Source organism: Artemia franciscana, unplaced genomic scaffold, assembly GCF_032884065.1.
Source record: "Artemia franciscana unplaced genomic scaffold, ASM3288406v1 Scaffold_2018, whole genome shotgun sequence".
NCBI classification, from domain to species: Eukaryota; Metazoa; Arthropoda; class Branchiopoda; order Anostraca; family Artemiidae; genus Artemia; species Artemia franciscana.
In genome coordinates this window covers 13,133-40,133 of record NW_027063069.1, presented here as the reverse complement: position 1 = coordinate 40,133, position 27,001 = coordinate 13,133, and the positions used below count along the sequence as shown (strand labels likewise).

At 36.2% G+C, this 27,001-nt stretch overlaps 1 protein-coding gene across 1 annotated transcript in view; it reads left to right on the top strand.

Moving 5' to 3' along the window:
- Positions 1 to 1,358: 1,358 nt before the first annotated feature.
- The window catches only part of LOC136042790 (unconventional myosin-IXa-like), a 37,435-nt gene continuing 11,792 nt past the window's right edge, over positions 1,359 to 27,001 (top strand). The window contains exons 1-2 of the mRNA XM_065727737.1: positions 1,359 to 1,645; positions 16,591 to 16,849. Coding sequence (XP_065583809.1) covers positions 1,619 to 1,645; positions 16,591 to 16,849 — 286 coding nt within the window. The 5' untranslated portion in view covers positions 1,359 to 1,618. The remainder of the gene's footprint in view (positions 1,646 to 16,590; positions 16,850 to 27,001) is intronic.

The window sequence follows — 27,001 nt, the reverse complement described above, 5'->3', positions numbered from 1 at the left end:
TTTATTTTTTTTAGTTTTTTTTATTAGTTTTTAGTTTTTTTTCTTTTTAGTTTTTTTTTGTAGTTTAACCCTTTTTTTTAGTTTTTTTTTCTTTTTTAGTTTTTAGTTTTTTTTAGTTTTTTACTTTTTTTTAGTTTTTTTTTAGTTTTTTAGCTTTTTTAGTTTTTTTAGTATTTTCTTTTTAGTTTTTTTTGTAGTTTTTACCTTTTTTAGTTTTTTTTTCTTCTTTTGTATTAATGCTAAAGCCAAGGTTCGAACCCGGAACCTCTCGGACCTAGAACCTGGAACATGCCGCTTTACCAACTCAGCTACTTCGGCTTGAATACATTCGTTTTTTAATTGGTATATGAAGAAATAATTCAGACGTCATATGCGGACAGACAGACAGACACACAAAGAAACAACTTATTTTTATATATATAGATATACACCTGATACGAAGGCAAAGTCATAATAGGGGAGTATTTTCGAGGAAGTCACTGTGTTCTTCTCTGGAAGGGAATAGGGACTTGAAATTAGCGTTTTGGGGAAGAGCTGAACTATCCACCCGATCCACTGGTCCACCCGAAACGGTGTACGCTACGTTTCGCCTGTGTGTGGTTTTATTTATGTTTGCCCTCCGACAGGCTCTTTGCCTAGTAGTTTAATATTGATTGCCATACTAGCCACATTAAAAAAAAACAAAAAAAAAACCCTCTGACGGTTCAATGCGAGGAATTTCCCAGAGTCTATAGTAATGGGGAGTGTATACCGTCTTGGAAGACCCATATATATATATATATATATATATATATATATATATATATATATATATATATATATATATATATATATATATATATATATATATATATATATATATATATATATATTCGTACATCGACCTTGTTAAAAAGCTGTCTATCTTCATTTTAATGGAATCGATGACACCCAACGATATTATAGATGCCACCAACTTATGTAGCAGTGCCAGTGTACCGAGGGCTTGTCCATTCTCCATCACCTGATATATATCCTGGAGTGCCACTTGTGTCACCACCCACGATATAATTCTGATACCCAGGGCCTCTTCGTGTCACGCATATCACACATCTTGTCATGTGTTGCACACTTCCGCCATATGAGAGGCGTGCCACTTGCCGTGCACGGTCGTTGAAAGTAGGAAACCCCTCATGGTGCGCATGCTGTATGTGCCGTATTTAACTATAAAACTGATTTCGTTCTATTTGTGTCGAATTTGTTGCCATTGAAATATCATTATCTCCAAATAATGAAGAAGGAATGAATTCAAGTTGGAATTTACTAATTGTAGTCCTTTGTCGCAATGCTGTTTCGCAGATTTTCGTATGCAAGTAATAATTTTCTGTTCTGCATGAGTGTCTTTAACGGGATTTTAACCACTTTTCTGTTGCTTTTCAGGCTTGTCTTAAGGTTTTTTTTATCTCTTCCCTTGTCATCTTGTTTCACACGTCAACAAATGTTGAAATGAAAAAAGCTGGACCGGCTCGATGCACTGAGCAGCTAAAGGATTATTGACGATACTTCATAAAATATGACATGTCCAGTGGTGAATTTGATGAATAATGTGAACTTGTGAAACGCTTTCTTGGATTAAATAATGGAGGAACCGAGATTTATTGTTCAGGTGAGTGGTTAACCTATAACAAATATTGACACCAGAATTTTACACGAGAAAAAATAAAGTTCGAAGAGAAAAAACGTTGTAGGGCTGAAGTTATGTAGCGCATAGACAAGAGGGTCTCCAACAATTTCCCTGGTGCATTAGTGGCTGCAAAATGCTGCTAGGAGGAGGGGTTAAGATTCCGAGAATATATTTTTATTTGGTTGAAACCAATTTGTTTTTTTTTTCGAATATCACAACAGGGTGGGGGGGGGGCTGTGATCCCCTTTCTTTGGGCACCGCTAGTATAATGGAACAATACTAATTTACAATATTAGGTAATTGTAAAAAACCGGCTCTAGCCCTTTGGACTGCTTCCTTGCACCCTAAGGAGTTTGGGAAAGTTGGTTGGGAAAACCTAATCCAGCATTCATCCTTTGGACTAGATTCAGATCTAAAAAAGAGGTAAAGGAGACCCTTAAAGTCCAAACCGGCGGTGGTGAACTCCGTTTCAAGCTCTTCAGACAGAAAGTGCAAGGGGGGCTGGGCGCCAGCCATACTATGCTTTCGCACACCCTTCCTGCTTACCTTTCCCAAATTTCCCCGAGTACCCATTTAGAGCTAGGTGTACTCTGGCTGAGCTCATAGAGTCGTGCCACTGGCCCCCGGCCCAGACCAAATGACCGGCAACACCAGGAATCAACTCCCCCCTTCGTACAAAAGGTTATAGATCCAGCGCCCCAACCACTCAGCTGTTTAAAGTTTAACTAGGTTTGGATATTAGTGTATTAATATCCGATTATGTTCGGGCCACAGGTTAAATATCTTAATTTGTTTAAATTTCAGAACATGATCTTTACGTTTTAAGAACTGTAGCAGTAATTTCAGGTGTACATACAGCTTGTAATATAAACTCAACTAAGAAGCCTGAAAATCGGCAATTTAGCCAACTACCATTATGTCATTCCCAAAAGAACAGCAAAGATTAAGCGGTAATATGTATCGGAACATCTATCTTAATCTACTCAGCTTAATTTCATGCACTGTATAAACTTAAATTGAGCCGAATCATTGTGTTATATTCTTTAAATTTCTACTTTTTTATTATTTGAATCATCGAAAAAAGAAATTTTACCGGGAAAGATTTAAAACTTTTGATCTCTTACTAAAATTATGAAAACATTTAGCATGCCTTTTCGGTTTGCAAATGACGATTAGGCTATCAATTGCCATTCAAAGTTTAAAAAGCAAAAGAAATACTGAAATGCTCCTTCAGAGGTGCTCGACCCTATAGCGTGACAAAACAGTTCTGGCCTTCGTCTGTTCAGTTTAATCATCATTGAAGTGAAATCTTTGTTAATTTACAGTTTAGAATGGGTATCAGAGCATGTTTTACAAAAATTCATTGTCAAAGAGTTTTCCTGCCGTTCGCTCCCCCTAGCTTTGATATAGAAAGGGTATTCTCAATTAGCGGAGGATATTTCTAAGCCAGAAGAATGTGGAAAGATTAGCTTGTGATTAATTTCCTTTTAAAGTTAGTTCTCTAAGCTCAAATTTGAATCTTCGTTGAAAAAAGGGGAGGACGACTCTTAACCTGGATTGGAATTCAAATCAAGCAGTTCGTGGTAACGAACTGTAGTAAGGAGCGACCCGGCTCAATAGTAACCGAAACTCTAAAAAATGAAATTTTGATACCAATAGTTACATCAAAAGAATTGCATTTTAAAGCTGATTGTAAATATATCAAGTTTAGTCTTACAAATCAAAAGTTACGAGTCTGAGAAAATTTGCCTTATTTTAGAAAATATGGGGAAACACCCTCTAAAAGTCACAGAATCTTAACGAAAATCACACCATCAGATTCAAAGTATTTGAGAACTCTACCGAGAAGTTTCAAGCTCCTATCTACAAAAATGTGGAATTTTGTATTTTTTGCCAGAAGACAGATCGCAGATGCGTGTTTACTTTCTTTTTTTTTTTTTTTTCAGGGGTGACCGTATCGACCCAGTGATCCTAGAATATCGCGAGAAGGCTTATTCTAACGGAAATTAAAAGTTCTAATGCCCTTTTTAAGTGACCAAAAAATTGGAGGGCACCTAGGCCCTCTCCCACGCTTATTTCTTCCCAAAGTCAACGGATCAAAATTCTGAGATAGCCATTTTATTCAGCATGGTCGAAAACCTAATAACTATATCTTGAGGGATGACTTACTCCCCCACTGTCCCCGTGGGAGGGGCTGCAAGTTACAAACTTTGACCTGTGTTTGCATATAGTAATGGTTATTGGGAAGTATACAGACGCTGGGATTTTTTTCGGTTGGGGCAGGAGGGGTCGAGGGGAGGGGTTACGTGGGGGATATTTCCATGGGGGAAGAGAATTTCCATGAAGGGGGCGCAGTATTTTCTATCATTATAAAAAAAACAATGAAAAAATAAATATGAAAAAGCTGAAAGTAAGGAGCAGCACTAAAACTTAAAACAAACAGAAATTATAATGCATATAGGGTTCACCTCCTCCTAATACCTCGCTCTTTACGCTAAAGTATTTTTAGTAGTTTCAACTATTTATTCTACGGCCTTTGTGATTCAGGGGTCATTTTTAAGGAATTTGGACAAAATTTAAGCTTTAGTGTAAAGAATTTTGTGTAGACGAGGGAAAGACATATACGTAATAAAACTTACGAATATAGAAATTCGTTACGTAAGTTAACTCGTAAGTTGTGCATATTTTTACTAATAAAAATATTCGTAAAAAATTAAGTTCTAGTTGCCTTTTTAAATAACCAAAAAAATTGGAGGGCAACTAGGCCTCCTTCCCCGCTCCTTTTTTCTCAAAATCGTCCGATCAAAACTATGAGAAAGCCATTTAGCAAAAAAAAAAATATGCAGATTCGGTTTTAATTATTCATATGCAGAGAGCCAAAATCAAAACATACATTAATTCAAAAACGTTCAGAAATTAAATTAAAAAAGAAAGTTTTTTTTAACTGAAACTAAGGAGCGACATTAAAACTTAAAACGAACAGAAATTACTCTATATATGAAAGGGGCTGTTCCCTCCTCAACGCCACGCTCTTTACGCTAAAGTTTTTTATTGTCTCAAAAAGATAGAGTTGAGAGAAAGAGTCAAACTTTAGCGTAAAGAACGGGGCGTTGAGGAGGGAACAGCCCATTTCATATACGGAGTAATTTCTGTTCATTTTAAGTTTTAATATCGCTCCTTACTTTCAGTTTGAAAAAAAAACTTGTTTTTTTTTTAAACTTAATTCTTTCAAAGTTGCCTTCCCCATCCTCTGCTCTTATCTCCTGTGAATTATAAATGTGTGTCTTTAAATGCGGTCAGTGGATCAATTAAAAAAAAAGATGCTTCTAATCGGGGTACATTCAAACACCCTTGAGGACGCTAAAAAGGATTCTAGGGTGTTATCTGGAAATAATACAAAGTAGTACTTCAACAAAAAACTGAAAGCTTGTTCTGAAAATGGTCTTGAGCGCGTTATAAGACCAGATTTAGTTTGGATCAGTTGCGGGGGCGGTTATAAGACCAGAAATCTAAATAGCTTAATAATCTACCTTATCTAAAAAGTGGGCCGAAGATTTATATGCGTAGTATCTCGGATTTTTCACTTTCGGTGTAATAAAAAAAAAGGTATAAAGCCTTTTTGAAAAGCTGTATTCAGGATTTTTTTTGAGGGGAGTTGCAAAAGGATTTTTTTGGGGGTGGGGGTACAAGTTCTTCAAAAAACGCGCAAAAATGTGTTTATATTCAGTTTTTTAATGTATTTTCGAGTCAGACGAAGATTTATGGGTAGGAGGGGGGATGCAGCTGGAGGGGGTGGCCGGGGGATTGCCCATTTTGATAAAATTTTTCACTTTGATTCGTGTTTTTCTCTTATATTTGAGTCGGGAGGTGGGCAATATAACTATTCTTTTTTCGGGCACCACCGACCCTAGGAACGGCTCTGACCACAGATCACTCTTTTTCGCTTGTAGAACGTTTCTGTTCATTTCTTGGAAGCCTAAGGTTCCGAGAAACCCATATTGAGAAACTTCAAGCTATATACTTTTGAGTCAGTACTGGATTTTACACTCTTGAATAAAGAGCCATGTATCTCAGGCATTTTATTTTTACAGAACCCCTTAAAACGAATTGAATATCGCAAGGAACTCCTGAATTCATTTAGTTCATCTTACCTCGCTCTTTCTCTCTTGGGGGACGTGCTGACTAATCTTTTGGAGTCCTAGGGCTCCGGGAAACCAACTACAACGTGGACGCTGGGGGCACAGGTGGGATATATAAATGACGACCGGGACACAGGGAATGTTCGAAGAGAAATTACAAACCGGGACACCGAGACACAAATGACGACCGGGACACAGGGAATATAAATGACGACCGGGACACTCAAAGAGAAATTACAGATTGGGACACCGGGACACAAATGACGACCGGGACACAGGGAAACAACTACAACGGGGACGCCGGGTGGCACAGGGGGACATATAAATGACGACGGGGATCCAGGGAATGTTCGATTAGCAATCACCATCAACAAAGCTCAAGGGCAATCATTAGAATAATGAGGTATAGATCTGAATGCGGATTGTTTTCCCCATGGACAATTATATGTTGCATGTTCAAGAGTCGCTAAACCTGACAATCTATTTATATGCACAGACAATGCGACAGCGAAGAATGTTGTATATTCGCAAGTTTTACGTTGTTAAAAACATATATATATATATATATATATATATATATATATATATATATAATATTCACAGGTGGGACACAGGGACACAACTACAATGGCGCGTAACTAATATGGCACGTAATGACTTACGCGCGTGGGGGGGGGGGGGCGTGAAGCGCCCCCACCAACTAGGTGTTTGGGTGTTGCTTCGCGCCACATTTTTGTAGAGATTCCTCGTATCCCTGTGTATGCAGGTAATTTTTTCCCTCTATTTATTAGTTATCTATTCATTGTTGAGGAGGCTTATCACTTATTCTTGGACCTTTCTGGACATGATACTCTAGCAGTTCCCCTCCCTCTTTTTCCTAAGCCATATTAAATTTTTTTTTTAATACTTAGCAAAATTTTGTAATAGATTAATAGAGTTCAAATCACATGGGCACTCTTAAAAACTTATAAAAGGCTCTGCCAGTATCGCCTTCCATGGATACAATCTTTGTTCACATGCCCTCTCACCAGACCTCTGTAAGTTTAATTTTCCATTTATTTTTTCCAGAGAGGACTAAGTTGTCTATTTATAAAATAGCACTGTTTGAAAGTTTGATCTGACTTTATAAACAAAGCCGATATTTGTAGGGCTGAATTTGACCCTCGCCATTCTTTAAAAATAGTTGAGAATCGTGATTTTATCTCCAGAAATATCTAACTTCGCCATTCACTGTAATGCTTCGAAAATTTTGTTTGTTTATCGTCAGCATATGCTAATGATAGTCTGGAAAAGTAGGGGATTAATTGATTCCATTTTACCGTTTTTACATTTCCTTTATTCACAACTTTTGTGCTATCGTAGATATATTTTGTGCTTGGTATTTGCCCTAAGTTTATAAATATCACTTTTTATAAAATATATAGACAGTGCATAAATACAGTCAAAAATGGTACACAAAACGACTCATTGTGATTAGATCATTGTGAAGAATGTGCCAAGTCGTGATTGGTTTGACACGATTTGAAAATTTTATGCTGTAAAAGAAGAAAAAGAGTTAAACTAATTCATTGTGTGGTTGATTTCCTTTTGAGGGGGGGGGGGGGCAAATATGTTCTATTGTATTCTGTTTATCGTATAAACTAAAATCTTTGTTTAATTTTTACTGCTCGTTTATTTTGTTTTACACGCGGATGGGCGGATGGGCGTGATGGGCGTTGCTCCCTGAACCTATCACAAAAACAAGGACAATGTAGTGAACCAAAGGTCCTATCCATCCTCCCCCCCTGTTTTCAATTTTCTTTGTTCACATGCTATTTCTATGTCAATATAGTCGGACTTGTTAAGAAGTTAACCTGGTATCTGCTACAAGGATCCTCACTTGACTTGTCATGCTGTCTACGTACTGGCTAATATCCATTAATAATAGTATTAAGATTCAGCTAAGGGTGATTTTTGAAATTAGTTGAATCTGCCTCCAAAGAGGCTCGCTTTGTCTCCAGAGCAAGATCTAGCTAACACCAAAGTTTGGTTAATCTGGAAAGGTGACCAATCGCAATGTTCTTGAGAAAATCCTAATTGAATAGCATCTTATTCATCTCAATAATAAATTAGGACATAGTGCTGTTTCGAACTTGCTTAATCTTGGTTCGTTGCAAATACTCTCAGCGTCATCGCTTTCCAGACTATCGAGCGCCATTTTTTCAAATATTTTGAAGGCCCGCTCCCACAATTAGTCAAAAAAAATTATTTTCACTAATACCAGAAACTTATTGTTTGAACACACACGCGACCTTTATCAGATGCTAATCTTAAAAAACTTTTTCCAAAACCAAAGATGAGAAGAAATAAAGTCTAAGGTACTTACGTATTACGTCTACCAGACTTTGTTCTTGAGCTGTTGTAAAACCGATTTATCTGTGTACACTCGGAGATAATCAGCTTAGCCTGAGTGAGATAAACTACTATACAGGTTTATTTTTACTAAATATTTAATGTATAGAGTTTTTAGGATAGGTATTTAATATAATGCGTTCTGCTCTGTCTGCTTTCCATAATTCTTTTTTGTAGTTTCCATAATTTTGTTACTAAAGTATTATATTTTCATCCAATTTTGGTATATTTCATTATGATTAATCTAACTTCACTTCTTGAGTGCGATCGATGTAATACGTAAGTACCAAGTCAAAGAATCTTTTTTAGCGTAAAACTAATATATACCAATGATATATATATATATATATATATATATATATATATATATATATATATATATATATATATATATATATATATATATATATATATATATATATATATATATATATATATGTATATATATATACATATATATATCAATCATTGAATGAATGGAACCCGAAACGAACAGAAATTGCAATAGCCAAGTTAAACTCAAAACGAGCAGAAACTATCGTATTATAGAAAAGAGTGGGGCCTACCGCCCACTGTGTCTGATGACTAAGTTTTTATTTTATTTTGAATTCATATCTCAAGGGATTTTAGCGGAGAAGACTGCGTATCCAAACAAACTGCAATGCACTAGGAATTTAAGGGTGTTAAGGTTTTTTTTATTATTAGACCCTTATTGAACTTTAAATTTGGGCTAATAAAATTCCGTATTTTACCATAAAAAACGTTTTCTTTGCTTTTTATTTTATTGATGCCTTCTAGTGCTTTTCGACATTATTAAAGCCAAGGTACCAGTCGGCCTTCGTCCTAACTAGAAAAGTCGTACTTTTGTCAAAAACGATTAAAAATTACTATACTAATTAAGGCACATCTCAACTGGCTACGATCGATTGTTTCATCGAAATTAACAAAACGCAATGTTTTCTACGCTTGAGTTGCTTTTAGGGAGAAAGTTGAGGAATGGATTGAACGCAATGTTTCCTACGCTTGAGTTGCTTAATAGAGGAAAGTCGAGGAGTGGCTTGACTTCATCCTTGAATCGAAAAACCTTTTTTTTATTTAGGAATATGTGCACATAAGATGGGGGGTGGTCCTCCCTTACATTAGCCTGAAAGAACCCTTCCCATTCTTAGGCACTGATATATAAAAAAATGACTCATTCGTCTTTTGACCCCCTCTAACATCCGAAAGAATTATCAAAATCCCATGTTAGAGTCAAATCTGTGGGTAGCTATCCTCAGAATGATTAAATAGTAAGAAAAGACATCGTAATTTGATAAAAATACATGGTCTTGTTATGATGCTGATAACCCGAAGCTAGGTTTGTTGACATATATCTTGGTTACTAAGCATGGCAGAGCAGTTATTTGTATTATTTTTGCGTTAGCCTCATTCACAAGCCCCATAAAGCCTTTAGGGGGCGGGGGACTTTGAAAACTTAAAAGTTGGTTAACTTGTTTTCACGCTTTTCGTATTAACTAATTACTTCTACTTCTAATTACTAATTACTTCGCAGAAATGTATAAAAGCGGGTGCTTTTAAGTTGAAAGTTAGTTCAGTTTAATTCATCACAACTCAAAGCATTGATCTCTTAATTAGTCATTGAGATTAAGTTTTACCAGACAAAGTTTCCGAAGAAAATTTTATTACCCTGATGCATTAGAAATTTTAAATGGAAAAATCATATTGAAAAGGTACTTTTAGGGATATATTTTTGAGCTGAAGAAATTTAATTTCATCTAGTTGGAAAGTGGGTGTTACTTGGTTTACCTGTAAGGAAATTTATGTGTTTGTCCCAAAGTATTGTGGCACCTGTTCCATTTACTAGAAATATCCCTGGCAACATTTTTGAAAGCACACAGGTGTGGAAAAACAGACAAGTAGCTTATTCATTGTTTACACTTATCAATGAGTGTTTTTTCGAACATGGAGAGGTTTTGAATTGCCTGCTGAGAAAATATTGGGTTGAATGGAAATCTACATCTAAAAATGTCTTTGTTGATGACCTTGTAAGGGGCTTCTGTCAATTTTCGCAGCCTATTTTAGTCTGTATGCATATTGTTTTGAAGAGTGAGCAGTGTTGGCAATAAATGAAGAAATGCCCGCCAAAAATGACTAGAATAGATTGAAAAAATAATAACTAAGAACCTAGGCCTAAACATATTTGAAGACTCAGTGAAAATATTTATGTAGCACTTTTGGTAAATCGAAAATAATAAATTTATTAAGATTCTGGGTGAAATTTTATCTTCTCACTAATATTACTGCTGTTATTACTGCTACTACCACTATTAAAAACTTACTTCAGCAGAAAGTCGCCTGAGGCCAACAAAGCCACAAACGCTCCTCCATCCCAAAGGATATACAACATCGATCTAAATAATCTCAAATTAAGCAGTAAAATGTGCATGATTTAAAACTATAAACAAGTTCATTTGATCAGATGCTACTATTAAAACCTAAAAACAAACCTTAAATAAAAATTCCCAGTTCTGAACATGATTCGACTCTCCAATATTATTAAACGTATAAATCTAGTGTGCAAATACAGGAATATAGTACGACGTCGTAGCTACGATGTTGAATAATATGTAATTAATTTGTTTTTTGTATAATTGTCGGAGATTTATTTGTTTCATTTCAGTTTATCTGCTGATGACGGCCGCTGTATATGTGACCGAAATATCCAGAGATTTGTTGTTGTTGTTTTACTGTCAATTAATATGATTTGTCTCTATTGAACTTTTATTTGTATGAATATAGTATGTTTTAGAGAAAACCCTATTGCACGTAATTAAGTCGCTATTTACCCATAGAAATGTTATACGTTGGGGATTATAGTGTTAGTTTGGTAAATCAATAATCTTTAGTCTACCAAAAACTGATTGTCGTCTATGTAACCCAAGTCTCTCGATGTCCAAAATTACAGATCTGAATCAATAGATGAGAACACTAGTTTCTTCTGCTGATGACAGTACCCTCAGCACTGCTGTCAGACCAGAGCCTGGAGTCCATGTCAAATTGGTTGTTCTTTTTGAGAGAGTAATTTCTGTGGTTGGACGTTAATTGCCTGGCTCTAAATGTCGCTAAGTCGAGCTTTCTGATTTTCTCATGAATTTCTTAGATTTGCCCCCAATTGTCTGAAATTCATCTTTCAGGGGGTTCTTTGGGTTGACCTTGTGATCCCTACTTCTGGTTCCTAGATAGAGAGCTTGAGTTAGGTTTTTTCTCGTGTGTGTGTGTGGGGGGGGGGGAGGGGAGGCAATTGTAGAATTTTCACCCTCTCCCCCTTAGATCTGGCCATGCCTAGGTTTTCATCTTGATGAAAATCTTTCTTACGTGCATCAAATTGTCCAATCAAAATTAAGATAGCGAGAAATCTTGCAATTCTTTGGAAGCTAAAACTCATTTTTCTGGATAGATTTTAAGAATCTTGTTTCATTGTTTAATTCAGTCTTTTTTATCTTATTGCCAATTATATTTGGAGACAACGCCCTCTAAGGTTTGTGTCAAAGCGTGGAACCTTAACACTTGGCTAAAGGTCTCTTGCGTGTCTTTCCTTTTTCTCCAACTACACGGCGATCTTCCTGTGGCCCTGAGTACTAGTATATATCTTGTCTATGATCATTCCGCTTATCCTTTTCGTAATTCTTGCAAGATTGGAATTCCATTCAATGTATTAGTCAGCTATGACGTCAGTTCACGAGGGGGGGGGGCAGAATGTGTTTTTCAATATCTAGGTGTGGGGAGATTTGCCATTGTTTTAATTTTTAAAGTGAAAATAAGGAACGAAGTATTTTTCAATGAAAATGCCCCAACAAGTATTTTCAAAATCTAAGGCGAGGGGGGAGGCAGGAAAGGTCTATAGGGAGGGTGGTGAACTTAACCATAATAGACGCCACTAGCAATCAGATCGGATTTTTATTCCCTGACTCCCTTTAATGGTGCCTGGAATAATCCATCTGGGTTAGCTTATGATCAGAAAGTGTCAATCGCTTTTTCCTTCGGAAAAATTGTATTTTTTGGTTACTGAATATTTTTTTTTCAATTCTTTCTGGATGTCTCTGGACCGAATTGAGGGTGTATTTTGGTATGGTTTCTTGTGCATGGTGCTTAAATAAGATTTTTAATTAAAAAAAAAACACTATCAAAATCCCAGATGGGTCAAATTCGTTGTTAAAAAAAAATGGGTAAAAAAAATCAACAACAACAAAAAAAGATAATAGCTTCAAATGAAGTTGAAAAACAGTGACATATTTAAAACTGCCTAAAGAATGTATCATATAGACAGAATGAGTAGATTCATTAATTCATTAATTAACAATAGATTCATTAATTAACAGTTGAATCAGTAGATTCATTAATTAACTTTTGTATAAAACTGCATATAATTTTATTGGCTTTTTGAGTGTGTTGTTTTTTCCCCCTATGACCATAATGCCTTGCGTTGAAACATTATTAGTTTCATTGTTTAAATTGATTTCTTTATTCATTGTTCAATAAATCATTTTAAAATAATTCTAGCAGTTATAATAAATCTATTTTCATTTATGGTTTAAATATATTCTTGTGTTTAATGTACAATAAATCCATATAATTTCTAAGGAATCATTGAGCAAAAACTTCGACTATTTGTTCGTAAAACTCACTAGTTTTAGTTGCCCTGTATGTGACTTGACTTACTGACTTGTGTCTCGGACGTCCTCATGGGTCGCGTGGGGCCCATATCCTTTATAGTTCATAGATCAGTTTATTGCATGATGCTCGGCTATCAGCTTGTTTGAAAAGGCACAGAAGGTCACATCCGAAGTTGTCTTGCCATCTCTTCGTAGGTCTTCCAGGTTGACTGCTACTGTGGGCCCTTCCTTCAAAGACAATTTTTGACAGGCGTGATTTTCCCGTTTGGTTTATGTGACCCAGCTACCTGAGTTGCTTTTATGGCAGTTTCTGGCTTCAGTTGCCTTCGAAGGTCTTCGTTGAAGATTCTGTCTAGATATGTTACAACAGCTAAACGGCGGATACATTTGGACCTCTGATGTGGTTTTGAAGAATCTATGTTATGATTTTAGCTGGGTAGCTTATAAGGCTTTTGGGTCGATAGTTATCACAGTCATTTTTAGGGCCTTTTTTGTGGAGCGGTATGACAATCGCCTTCGCCCACGTTTTCGAGAAATGGCATGTTGATTACACCGTAAGAGCTACTTTATGTAGTATATCTTCTAGCAGAGGAGATCCAACTTTGAGCTGTTCGACAGGGATACCATCAAGGTCATGAGCTTTATTGTCCTTGAGACTGCAAATGGCTTCTTTTATCTCACTTAGTAAAAGGGGGAAGGGATTATGGTCAATTTTCGGCTTAGGAAATCCTGATGTCACAGGAGGATTATAGGTAAGTAGTGGATTCAATTTCTGTTCAAAGTAGCTTTTTCATCTTTCTTTAATAGCTTTGCTGTCACTCAGGAGACTACCATCCTTTTCCAGGACCTTAGTCACAGCAGTAGGTTTTTTCGTAGGGAGTTCGTTGACTGTTTTATGCATCCTGTGGTTGTTACCTGATTTGAAGTCACTCTCGACGGAATTGCATTTCTCCCGTATTTAGTTTCTGAGGGCTGCACGGATCTTTTTGTTCACCATGCGTTATATCCGTCTATACATGTCCTTGCTTTCCAATCCTTCATGTTGCAAACCTTTCGTTTCTGGTCACATAGATCGACATTTTTATCTGTGATCCAAATCTTCTCTCTTTTAGGTTTATGACCCAATGTTTCCTTTGCTGTATCAAGGAGCGCTGCGTTCAAATTCTCGACTAAAACATTATGATGCCACTGGTTTTGGTTAGCGGTAGTGACTCAAGTACAGGACCAAGACTATTTTTTAGTGGCTGCGGGAAAGCAGTGCGTGCTGCTGGTGCTTTCAGTTTTTTGGTGCGGAATCTTGGGATCTTATTTCTCGAAACAGGAAATGTTTTCTGTCGGAGTTTTGTCAATGTAATCATTACAAAGACATGATCTGAATCGAAGTCTTCCCCTGCAGGGCCTTTGTATTATTGACAGAATATTTGCAACATTTCAAGATGAGGATATTGTCAATAAGACTTATCGTGGCGATATCCAAGTTGCCTTTCTTCTATTTTTGTTTTTGATCATGGAGTTCGTAACAAAGAAGTTACGAAAGGCAAAACTCAAGTAGACGCTCACCGCGAGGATTCCGTCTCCCAAGACCAATCTGCCTGAAACATTCGATCAAGCAGTGTCACTTCTCCAACAATTGCATTGAAATCACCCATCAGTATCAAGACATGTTTCTTTGGAATTTCATCAGTTAAAGAATGAAGTTGTTGATTGAAAGTGTCACCTTCTTCATCCGGCCTTGAGGAATCAGGTGCGTAAACTTGGAAGTCTATGGTGTTATATATTTTCGCTCACATCCGAATCATCATAAGGCGCTCTGAAAATGACTTTTTAGCTGTGACTGCTCACTTTGATTTGCGTGTCAGGAGAAAACCAACGCCTTGTCGGTGTTTGCCATCAGATTTATTACAGTATGAGAGTGTTATGTTGCTGCAATGTTGTTCTCCTATGCCAGGTAGGCGTGTTTCACAGAGGCCAATAAGGTCCCATCTATACTTCTCAAGTTCTTTGACCATTAGGTCTAGTATCCCAGGCTTTGCCAAAGTCCGTACGTTTGATGTCCTAAGGTTAAAATGTAACTTTCTCTTTGTGAATTGTAAACATCCTCAACGGTATTGGTCATTAGCTGCTGAGATTGCATATCCTCCACTGAAGTTGTCGGTTTCCCCATACGTGGTGCCATTATCATTCGCTATTAACTCTTACGTTTCGTCGGTTACCCTGGACGCCGTAGCAAGGTTTTTTCTCTTTGTATTCAACTTATCCATAATAATTAAAAGATTAAGGTTTCATGGCTATTCCCGGACAGCGGCAAGCTACTTTTTCTGCCCTTTGCAATTGACCGATTTCTTTCATCTTGAGAGTACTCTGCCCTCACAGCTTTCTGCTCGCGGTCTATTTAATCCATAGCTGGGCTTTCTGTCTAGACGTGTCTACGTGTCGACGGACCAGTACAGAACCTTAGATGGGTACCTAACTCCGCCATAACTGATTGACCCCGCAATTAGGGACCCTAGTTATATTTAAGGACTCCCAAAAACTGAATCCTACCTTTGTCCGTGCTTTCTTATTGGCTATTTGATTTCGAAGTCCTCATGTCTGGAGGACTTCTTCTATGCATTACCTGGTGTCACGCTTGAGCTGCCTATGGAAGGCTCTCTGAGAAGAGCCTTCCATATTTTCTGGTAACTCAATGATCACCAATTTTCTGGGGTTTTATTAGCAATTCTTCGTGGTGACCATGTGTACAGAAACTCTTTAAATCATTATAAACGAGGCTTTCGGAATCCACGGGAAGCTTGACGATGCAACTATTAAAGTCTCCTTTACATACACTAGAAACCTCTATTATCATGAATTCTTTAAAAATTGGCAAGTTTTTCTATATAAAGACCTGGGTGAATCACGTGTCCCGTCTGTAACGACATGAAAACTGCAAATAAATTGGAAAAGCCGTCTTGACGGCTAAATAAGTTCATAAATCTTGTGCAAAATCGTGATGAAAAATCATTAACCGTGGTAGAAGTAATGCCTGTGAGCATAGCCAGACCTCAATTGGAAACAAGGGAAGATTCCAAATTTTTTTTTGAGGGGGGGGGGAGATTTTGGTGATTTGTTTTTTGCTCAGCATATTTGTATAAAGATTGATTTAAACTATGCCCAGGCAAAAGGAAGGTAGATTGCGTAGAATAGCTTTGAGAAGTGCTCAGAATAGGACTTATTAAAGCTATTCTGAGAATTTTTTTCGGCACATATTGTGAAGCCATATGATTAGACTTATACTGACTTTGAGTGGGCCCCCAATAGTTCAAACCATAGCTTCCCATATTTGCTGTTCTTGGCTAGCTCTAGGAAAAGTATCGGAGAGGGATTGTTAGACTCAAGAAAACCTTTACGGAGGAACATCTGTTTCTCATTTGTGTTGTAAAAAAGTCTTGGAAACTCTGGTATGCCCCTCGATCTGCAAGGAGCTAAATTGGGTTTTCCTGAATGTCTGTTCTAGTGTGAAGAAAACATCATTAAATCTTGCATTACAACATTCATTAAATATTGAGATTGTGATCTAAACATTACGGACTTCTTATAACTGATTTTTTTTTAAGAATTTTTGTTGTTACAAGTCTGACCATCAGGGGAGGGGGGATCTAACCTCTCAACAGCTTGCCTACTTATTAAGTGTATTAACCTCTATATATCGATGTTATATTGAAAGACTGTTCCTTGTATTCAGGTATATGTTGGTGCGATTTCTGCTGACTACGAAGCATTGTCAATTGAGGCTGTGAAGGCAACTACCGCCGATGAGATGATATGTTGTATTGCGGAGAAACTTGAGTTAGCAACACCGGATAATTTTGAGCTTGCTGAAGTAATTGGGAATGCTGAGGGACAAGAGTGCAAAGAAAGACGGTTGGCTCCGAACGAACAACCTGTTAAGCTGATGCTTCTCTGGCCGAAGTTGAAAGGAAGTAGGTGTTCAGACGAAGAAGGTATGAATACCCTTGGAATTAAATATGATATATTATATTCCCACTCCACCTTATTCATTTAAATATTCATCCTTGATATAGCGGAATATTCTAAAAACTTGAGATTGGAATTTTTTATCTTCTAGACATCAAGGGAGAATTTTCTGAAATGCGGATCGTAAAATTACATGTGGTTTTTTGTGCTTTCATTCGGTTTTCTTGTATTTCTGGATCTAAATTAGACTGAAACAAGTCTTTATGTGCTCCCGTTTCTAGACGGAAGGAAGGAAACGGGTTTTAGACGTTACTGTCATATCTGCCTGAAAAACCTGTCAGATATCAAGCATACTGGGTAGAAAGTAAGGAAGGAAGGAAGGGAACGAAAGGATAGAAAGGAATAGAAAGGATAGAAAGGAAGGAAATGGGTTTTAGACGCTACTGTCATATCTGCCTGAAAAACCTGTCAGATATCAAGCATACTGGATAGAAAGTAAGAGCTAGTTCCTTAGTTACTTTTTGGGTGTCAAGACACAATCTGTCCCTTGTGGGGGGGGGTAGGTGGCGGTGGTTGATATCGTAAGGAAGAATAAAGAAGGTATTGTTCGATCTTAACCGATATTCCCAACGTAAGAGCTGGTGTCCTGGCTATTTTTCTGGGGATCAGGATATGGTTTAATCTTTGTGAGAGAGGCAAGGTGGGTTCTAAACTCCTGTCATACGAATATTGCAAGAAGAAGTGGGATCGCAACCAAATTTGGTGAGAAATAAGAGCTATTGCTTTAATTATACATTATGGGGGTCTAGTCCATATTTGGCCTTTGCTGGGGGTTGTTTGGTATGGGCCCTTAATCTTTGTCGTTAGAACAGCTAAGAGAATGGCCTATCGATGCCACGGTCTGTAAATTTTAGAGAAATAAAAGTTGTTATTTCTCAGTAAGTGTCTTAGTTGTGCTTTTGGCAGTTCCTAGTGTGTGAGAGAGTTGGATCCCTTAATTCTTATCATGATGACATCTATCAGAACATAATGGCGGATCCAGATTGAAAATTCGTGGAAACAAGTAACCGATGTTCAAGCTATTAAAGTCTTACCCGATCTAGTATCTGGGGTGAATGGGAGTGGAGGCCTAAATTTCTGTGATTAGAATGCCTACCCAAATGGGTTGTCGGATTTGATCAAAACTGAGGTTGTTCGAGAGCATATTTTTACTTTCTGCCACTTTAAGGTCTGACCAATGTGGAGTGAGGGGTTCCCAAAATTCTTATCATCTAGACGTTTACCAGGAGATAAGATATTTATTTTTTAAAATCTGTCACAAGTCCATAAAGGGCTTAATTCGGACTTGGAAGTCGACAAATCACATGGTTGCACTAAAACTGAAAAAAAAAGCAAAAAACAACGAAAAAGAAAAATCATAATGAAAAATCAACTATGAGTCAGTAATTAAACTGTAATAGGTCAATTGAATACTTAAAATAAAAGATAAAAACTGGTCAAACAAAATTTAAACAAATACAAGTCAGAAAATGAATTAAAAGGAACATAAAAAAGAGGAAGGGGGGGGGCAATATAAGCAACTAAATACAAAAAAAGAACATATATATATATATATATATATATATATATATATATATATATATATATCTATATATATAAAAATAAGTTGTCTGTGTGTGGATCTGTGGATGGATCAGGTGACGTCATGGAAAAAACTAAAAAAAGGCAAAAACTACAAAAAAACTAAAAACTAATAAAAAAAATAAAAAGGCTAAAAAACTAAAAAAACTAAAAAAAACTAAAAAAAAGGTAAAAAACTAAAAAAAAACTAAAAACTAAAAAAAAAACTAAAAAAAAGGAAAAAACTGAAAAATAGAAGAGAAAAAGAAAACTAATAAAATTTTAGGCTAAAAAAGGTAAAAAACTAAAAACTAAAAAAAAAAAAACTGAAAAAACTAAAAAAAGGCAAAAACTACAAAAAAACTAAAAACTAATAAAAAAAAATAAAAAGGCTAAAAAACTAAAAAAACTAAAAAAAACTAAAAAAGGTAAAAAACTAAAAAAAACTAAAAACTAAAAAAAAAACTAAAAAAAAGGAAAAAACTGAAAAATAGAAGAGAAAAAGAAAACTAATAAAATTAAGAATAAAAATAAAAAAAAAATAAAAAAGATAAAAACTAAAAAAAAAAGTAAAAAGAAAAAACGAAAAAAACTAAAAAGCTAAAAAAAAGGTAAAAACCAATAAAAAACTAAAAAGAAAAAAAAAGAAAAAAACTAAAAAAAATTTTCATCTAAAAAACTAAAAAAAACTAAAAAAGGTAAGAACTAAAAAAGAAAAAAATAAATGACGACACTCAAAGAGAAAGTGACCGGGACAAAAGGAATGTTCGATTAGCAATCAACAAAGCACCGGGACACGGAGTATAAATGACGACCAGGACATAAGTAAAAAAAAAACTAAAAAGAAGGTAAAAACTACAAAAAAACTAAAAAGAAAAAAAACCTAAAAACTAATAAAAAACTAAAAAATCTAAAAATCTAAATAAACTAAAAAAGAAAAAAAATAAAAAAGGAAAAAAATAAAGGAGAAAAACAAAACTAAAAGACGAATGTATATACAGACCGGGACACCGGGATACAAATGACGACCGGGACACAGGGAATATAAATGACCATACATAAGCCATAATGATCAGGACATAAGTAAAAAATATAAATGACGACCGGGACACAGGGACACAACTACAACGGGGACGCCGGGGTGCACAGGGGGATATAAATGACGACCGGGACACCGGGACAGGGAATGGTCGATTAGCAATCACCATCAACAAAGCTCAAGGGCAATCATTAGAATCATGAGGTATAGATCTGAATACGGATTGTTTTCCCATGGACCATTATATGTTGCATGTTCAAGAGTCGGTAAACCTGACAATCTATTTATATGCACAGACAATGGGACAGCAAAGAATGTTGTATATTCGCAAGTTTTACGTAGTTAAAAACATATATATAATACTAGCTGTTGGGGTGGCGCTTCGCGCCACCCCAACACCTAGTTGGTGGGGGCGCTTCGCGCCCCCCCCCAAGCCCCCCCGCGCGCGTAAGTCGTTACGCGCCATATTAGTTACGCCCCATTGTAGTTGTGTCCCTATGTCCCACCTGTGATATATATATATATATATATATATATATATATATATATATATATATATATATATATATATATATATATATATATATATATATATATATATATATATATGTTTTTAACTACGTAAAACTTGCGAATATACAACATTCTTTGCTGTCCCATTGTCTGTGCATATAAATAGATTTTCAGGTTTACCGACTCTTGAACATGCAACATATAATGGTCCATGGGAAAACAATCCGTATTCAGATCTATACCTCATGATTCTAATGATTGCCCTTGAGCTTTGTTGATGGTGATTGCTAATCGACCATTCCCTGAGTCGCCATCGTCATTTATATATCCCCCTGTGCACCCCGGCGTCCCCTTTGTAGTTATGTCCCTGTGTCCCGGTCGTCATTTATATTCCCTGTGTCCCGGTCGTCATTTGTGTCCCGGTGTTCCAGTCTGTGATTTCTCTTCGAGTGTCCCGGGCGTCATTTGTATCCCGGTGTCCCGGTCTGTATATACATTCGTTTTTTAGTTTTGTTTTTCTCCTTTATTTTTTTCCTTTTTTCTTTTTTTTCTTTTTTAGTTTATTTAGATTTTTTGATTTTTTAGTTTTTTTATTAGTTTTTAGTTTTTTTGTAGTTTTTACCATTTTTTTAGTTTTTTTAGTTTTTTTTTTACTTATGTCCTGGTCGTCATTTATACTCCCTGTGTCCCGGTCGTCATTTGTGTCTCGGTGCTTTGTTGATTGCTAATTTATATTATATTTATATTTATATTTTTTATATTTATTAATATTTTTTTAGTTTTCTTTTTCTCTTATTTTTCAGTTTTTTTCCTTTTTTGGGCTTGGGGGGCGCGAAGCGCCCCCACCAACCAGGTATGACGACACTCAAAGAGAAAGCGACCGGGACAAAAGGAATGTTCGATTAGCAATCAACAAAGCACCGGGACACAGGGAGTATAAATGACGACCAGGACATAAGTAAAAAAAAACTAAAAAAACTAAAAAGAAGGTAAAAACTACAAAAAAACTAAAAAGAAAAAAAAAACTAAAAACTAATAAAAAAACTAAAAAATCTAAAAATCTAAATAAACTAAAAAAGAAAAAAATAAGAAAGGAAAAAAATAAAGGAGAAAAACAAAACTAAAAAACGAATGTATATACAGACCGGGACACCGGGATACAAATGACGACCGGGACACAGGGAATATAAATGACCATACATAAGCCATAATGACCAGGACATAAGTAAAAAATATAAATGACGACCGGGACACAGGGACACAACTACAACGGGGACGCCGGGGGGCACAGGGGGATATAAATGACGACCGGGACACCGGGACAGGGAATGTTCGATTAGCAATCACCATCAACAAAGCTCAAGGGTAATCATTAAAATCATGAGGTATAGATCTGAATACGGATTGTTTTCCCATGGACCATTATATGTTGCATGTTCAAGAGTCGGTAAACCTGACAATCTATTTATATGCACAGACAATGGGACAGCAAAGAATGTTGTATATTCGCAAGTTTTACGTAGTTAAAAACATATATATAATATATCTATTTATATTCACAGGTGGGACATAGGGACACAACTACAATGGCGCGTAACTAATATGGCGCGTAACGACTTACGCGCGCGGGGGGGCTTGGGGGGGGGGGCGCGAAGCGCCCCCACCAACTAGGTGTTGGGGTGGCGCGAAGCGCCACCCCAACAGCTAGTATATATATATATATATATATATATGTATTTATATATATGTATATATATACATAGACGCATACATACATACAGGAGTAGTTGGCACTCACCTAAAGTTTGTCGGAAGTATGTGTAAGGGCTCTAGTTTATGCCTTTTAAAGCCCATGCCAGACCCAGCCCCGTGGAATTTGACAGCTGCTGATTTCTTGTCACTATATTTACAAGAACTAGAGCATTTAATTTGACGAAAAATAGTAGTAAGTATTTTAGTTGTGATATTTCAGTATTCTGACCCGATCAGGAGGAATGACATGTTTTGTAATTGAACTTGTGCTAGAAAGTTTGTTAGATTTCAAATAAAAATTGTTGGAAAAATAGAGCTAAACCACTAAGTTTTTTTTAAGTTTGGGCCTGTTTCTTCAGTTTTCGGAGATCTACCCGAAGAGGTTGTTGGATCTCAGACAAAACATGGTTAGAGGTAGTAGCTAATGTTCTTTTCGGTTGTTTTAGGAGGGAGGACCACTTTTGGTTGAGACCCAACCTAGTCCTGAAGTAGCAGTTGATGCCAGTGTTACGCTTTTTGCGTGACCAATTCGCACTATACCATACTTGATTGGAAGCTTAGGATGGGTTTATAATTGTGCCTTTCTACGGTATTTGGATAATCGTTCTCCTATGGGGGATGGGGTCTAAACATCTCATTTTAAGTATAATACTAGGTGGGCTGGTGAAATTTGGCCAAACCTGGTCAACAGTTACATTTATATTTCGGTCTTTGTGCTTGATCTGATTTCCGTGGGGGAAGTCCTACATTGTGTTTTGTCCTCCGCTTCCAGTAGACCTTTGTTTAGTCAGATGTGGCTGGGATTAGCGCCCAGGATTGTATCTCTGTCTGTCAAGGATCTGTATGTGGTAGTAGAAACAAATATCTTATGAGTTCTTATGTTTTGTTTTATTTTCGCTAAGATGGGTCTTCATATATGTAATTTTACCGTTCTGCATACGATTCAAAGACGCAGGAACTAGTTTGGGACCGTCACAGGTGATAAAAACAGAATTTTGTTAATATTGATATCTGTAAAAAGCTTTTTTCGGTGTATGTGTTCTGTCGTTGCCGAACGGAACATACACGTTTCATCTGGAAGACTTTTTTTTTTTTTTTTTTTTTTTTTTTTTTTTTTTTTTTTTTTTTTTTTTTTTTTAATATAAATTTGGCTCCGCATCTATGAATCATGGTTCACAGTGGTGGCTACACTTTCTGGGGCCTGGGACCAAAAGTCTAGTTAGTTTTCTGTATGTGCCTTTTGATTAGTTTGCTGAGTTTTTTTTCTTCTTCTTTTTTTGCAAACTGATTTATGCAATTTTTACGCTGTCCTAGTTTTTACCAACCAATCTTTCTGAAAGTTGTTAAATTGTGGTTAACTTGTTAACGAAGAAAATTTACTTGAAAATTAAAATCTTGTAAAAATTGTAAGCCACAGTTATAAATACATGGTCAAAGAATAATTAGTTTTGACAGAAAAAATTCTCACGAGAATTCCGTGTTTTACTTTTTGTCTTGGTTTAGATATTGACTGTGGTAAAAGTTGGGCTTATCTTTTTATTTGATAGGACTCCACTAACGCACATGAAATTTCAATATATTTGCCATTATACCAGAATTTTCCTATATTTGTCAGACAATTAAATATAATTAATTTTCCAGATTTCCTTCCCTCCTTAACAAATTTCGTATAGCCTTTAAAAATACTAAGTGTTTTATGGTCTAACAACAATGTACCGGTAGTTGCTCCCTCCCTTCCCGGAAAGTTTGCCTCTGAACAAGCATTCCCAATATGTGACATGCGTATTTTCATACATGCGCTCTGGTTCAGCCCTAGTGGCTCTTTTTTTGGGGGGACAGATTTGTGTAATTTATTATGTTTTTATTGCAATGCCCCTTCTGGAAATATCATCCGCCACCTATTATCTATTTGAAATTTGCACACCTATGCCAGGAACCTGTCTTGAGGAGCTATTAGGGATTAAGAATGCATTCCCATACTGGGACTAAGCTTCGTAAATGTAATCCGTATTTTACTTACCCTTGGAGCTTCTCATAACGCTTGTCTGAATGACAGCATGTGTTCAAGGGTGTCTTTGACCTTCCCATTCCAATCCAGGACTAGTTTTTGGTCAAATTTTACTCGGGACTAGGGCAGAATTAAGAACTAAAGTAAACGAAGGTCATAGTTACACGAATTATTTTTGAAAAAAAAAGTTGAAGTTTATGACAATAGACTAATGCGCTATAATGCTATATTTAGCAAGTTCGTTTTCCTTTATCTCAAATTTATTTCATTTTAAGTGGCACTGTCAACATTTTTGGGTGGCAATCTAATTCAAGATGAAATAAAAGAAGTCTTTTATGAAATTATGCTTGTATTTATAATATAATAGGAAGAATGCACATACATATCGGCTTGTCAGTTTTTAATAGCTAATTTGCATTAAAACAAGAAGCTTGCCAAAAACTTTCCACATTTGTTGCGGATGAGTTCAAGTCATTAAGGTATTCCGCATTAGAGGAATCGCACAATAAATTTGCACCAAGCAGGCTCTGGTTTTCATCACTGCCGTCGAAAGGTCAAGGTACGTGTGTTGTTACTGCCACTCCTGAAGGTCGTATCTGACATATCCACGCTTCTGAAATGATAGCCAGAAAACCGTTTGCTAAGCTGTTCTTAACTGGGAGATGGGGAGGAAAAGGTGGGCATGGGGGTTGGGAGTGCAGGGTGGGGGAGGGGTGGGTTGATTTTTGATGATCGATGAAGAACGGGTTTGCTATTGTTTTTATTTTATTTTTATTTACAATAATAATAATTATTATTTTTCTGATTTGATCCAGTTAAATAATCGGTTTAATAGGTCAGTAGTTACTTGGATTTTCGCGCGACAGCAAACCCTCGTAGGTTTTTCTTCAGTGCAAAAGTCTTGTTTATTCTTATTTAATTATTTGTGATTGTTGAAAAATAAAAGTTGTTGTTTTAACTAATTGTATTAATAAAGATTTACAAGGTAGCAAGGTCGAGGATTAGCAAGGTAGTTTATATTGGGTCAAACTTTGATCATACAGATTTATATTTTCCTGGTAATTCTCCGGTTGACAACAGCTTAGCATAGTTTTTTGTTCATTACCTCAGAAGTATGGAAAAAATTAAAATGTCAGACAGGACCTTTAGGAGTGGCAGTAACAATACATACGTTTCACTTTTCCAAGAAATCGAGGCTCAAAATATTTTACGCCTACTGGTTGAGATCGGGGTTGTGGAATTAGCTAGTGTTGATTCAGCACGAAAGCAAATTGAGAGTATGCCATAATCAGGTTTTCTTTTAAAGGTTGCTGTTTACATGTGTTAATTTTCCTTTGGTGGGTATTTAGTTTTATCAGATTCTTGATTTACAATTTATATTCATCGGCCCGAAAGGGTAAATATTGATGTATCGTAGTAAGATGACAAAACTAGTCACCTGCTCCGTTACTTGGCTGCTTGGCTCAAGACATAGTGGATGACAAAATCATGGAAAGTTCTTAAAGCTGGGTGTATTAAACATTCAGGTGTGAATCTAAAAACCAAATTGGGATCAACCTAACCTAAATGAACCAAGTTGGGATTGACCTAGCCTACATGAATAGGATCTACTTTTTTAGGCTGATTGTCAAACAGTTCTTAGTAACGAATTGTAGTAAGGAGACACCCGGCTCAACAGTAACCAAAACTCTAAACCACAGAACTTTGTTACCAATAGATACATCAAAAGACCACATTTTATGCTGATTTTAAATATATAAATTTCATCAAGTTTAGTCTTACCCATCAAAAGTTACGAGCCTGAGAAAATTTACGTTATTTTTGAAAACAGGGGAATACCCCCTAAAAGTCATAGAATCTTAATGAAAATTACACCATCGGATTCAGCGTGTCAGAGAACCCTATTATAGAGGTTTCAAGCTCCTATCTGCAAAAATGTGGAATTTTGTATTTTTGCCAGAAGAAAGCCCACAGATGCGTGTTTGTTTTTTTGTTTTTTTCCCATGGGCGATCGTATCGACCCAGTGCTCCTAGAATGTCATGGGAGGGCTCTTTCTAACTGAAATTAAAAGTTATAGTGTGCCGTTTTTAAGTTACCAAAAAATTGAAGGGTAACTAGGCCCCCTTCCACGCTCTTTTTTCCCCAAAGTCACCGGATCAAAATTTTGAGATAGCCATTTTGTTGAGCATAGTCGAAAAATCTTATAACTATGTCTTTGAGGACGACTTAATCCCCTATAGACCCGAGGGAAGGGCTCCAAGTTATGAACTTCGTCCATTGTCTACATATAGTATTGGTTATTGGGAAGTATACAGATGTTTTCAGGGGAAGGGGATTTTTTCTGGTGGTGGGGGGTCGGGGGTTACGTGGGAGGATCTTTCCATGGAGGAATTTATCATAGGGGAAGATAATTTCCATGAAGGGAGGCTGAATTTTCCAGCATTATTTAAAAAAACGATGGTAATTTAAAAAAAACAACAAGTATTTGAACTGAAAGTAAGGAGCAATATAAAAACTTAAAATGAACAGAAGTTATTACGAATCTGAGGGGGTTCGTCCCCTCCTCAATGCCTTGCTCTTTACGCTTAAGTATGTTTAGTAATTTCAAAAGAGCTATTTATTATAATGAAACGGCCTTTGTGATTCAGGGGTCATTCTTACAGAATTGGAACAAAATTCGAACTTTAGTGTAAAGAGCGAGATATTGACGAGGAGTTGAACCCCTTCATAAATTTAACAAAAATATACGACTATAGAAGTTAGTTAATTAATTTGTAACGTTACTTATATTTAATACTAATAAAAACGTTTGTAAATAAAATTAAGACTTCTAGTGGCCTTTTTAAGTAACCAAAAAATTGGAGGGCTACTAGGCCACCTCCCCCGTCGCTTTTGTCTCAAAATCGTCTGATTAAAACTTTAAGGCCGTGATTAAGTGAACTGATGGAACTCGAAAATCCCATGTTAAATTGAAAATTTTTATTTAAAAAGTACTCAAGTATTCATTGGCGGAAGATGCCGCGTTTAATATCAGGCCATAGCTTCTTGAAGATGCTACAAAATGTTTGAAAGGATTTTGCTCTATTCCCTCTAATTGCTTAGAAATCTTAGAAAATGTCTAGGTCTTTTTCACAAGTGTACTCGATAAAGGATATTGCTTTTAGAACAAAATCGGTACTATCATTACCAGAAGACAATAACCTGTAAGATGATTGGAACCATTTTTCGATTTATTTTCCTGTTTT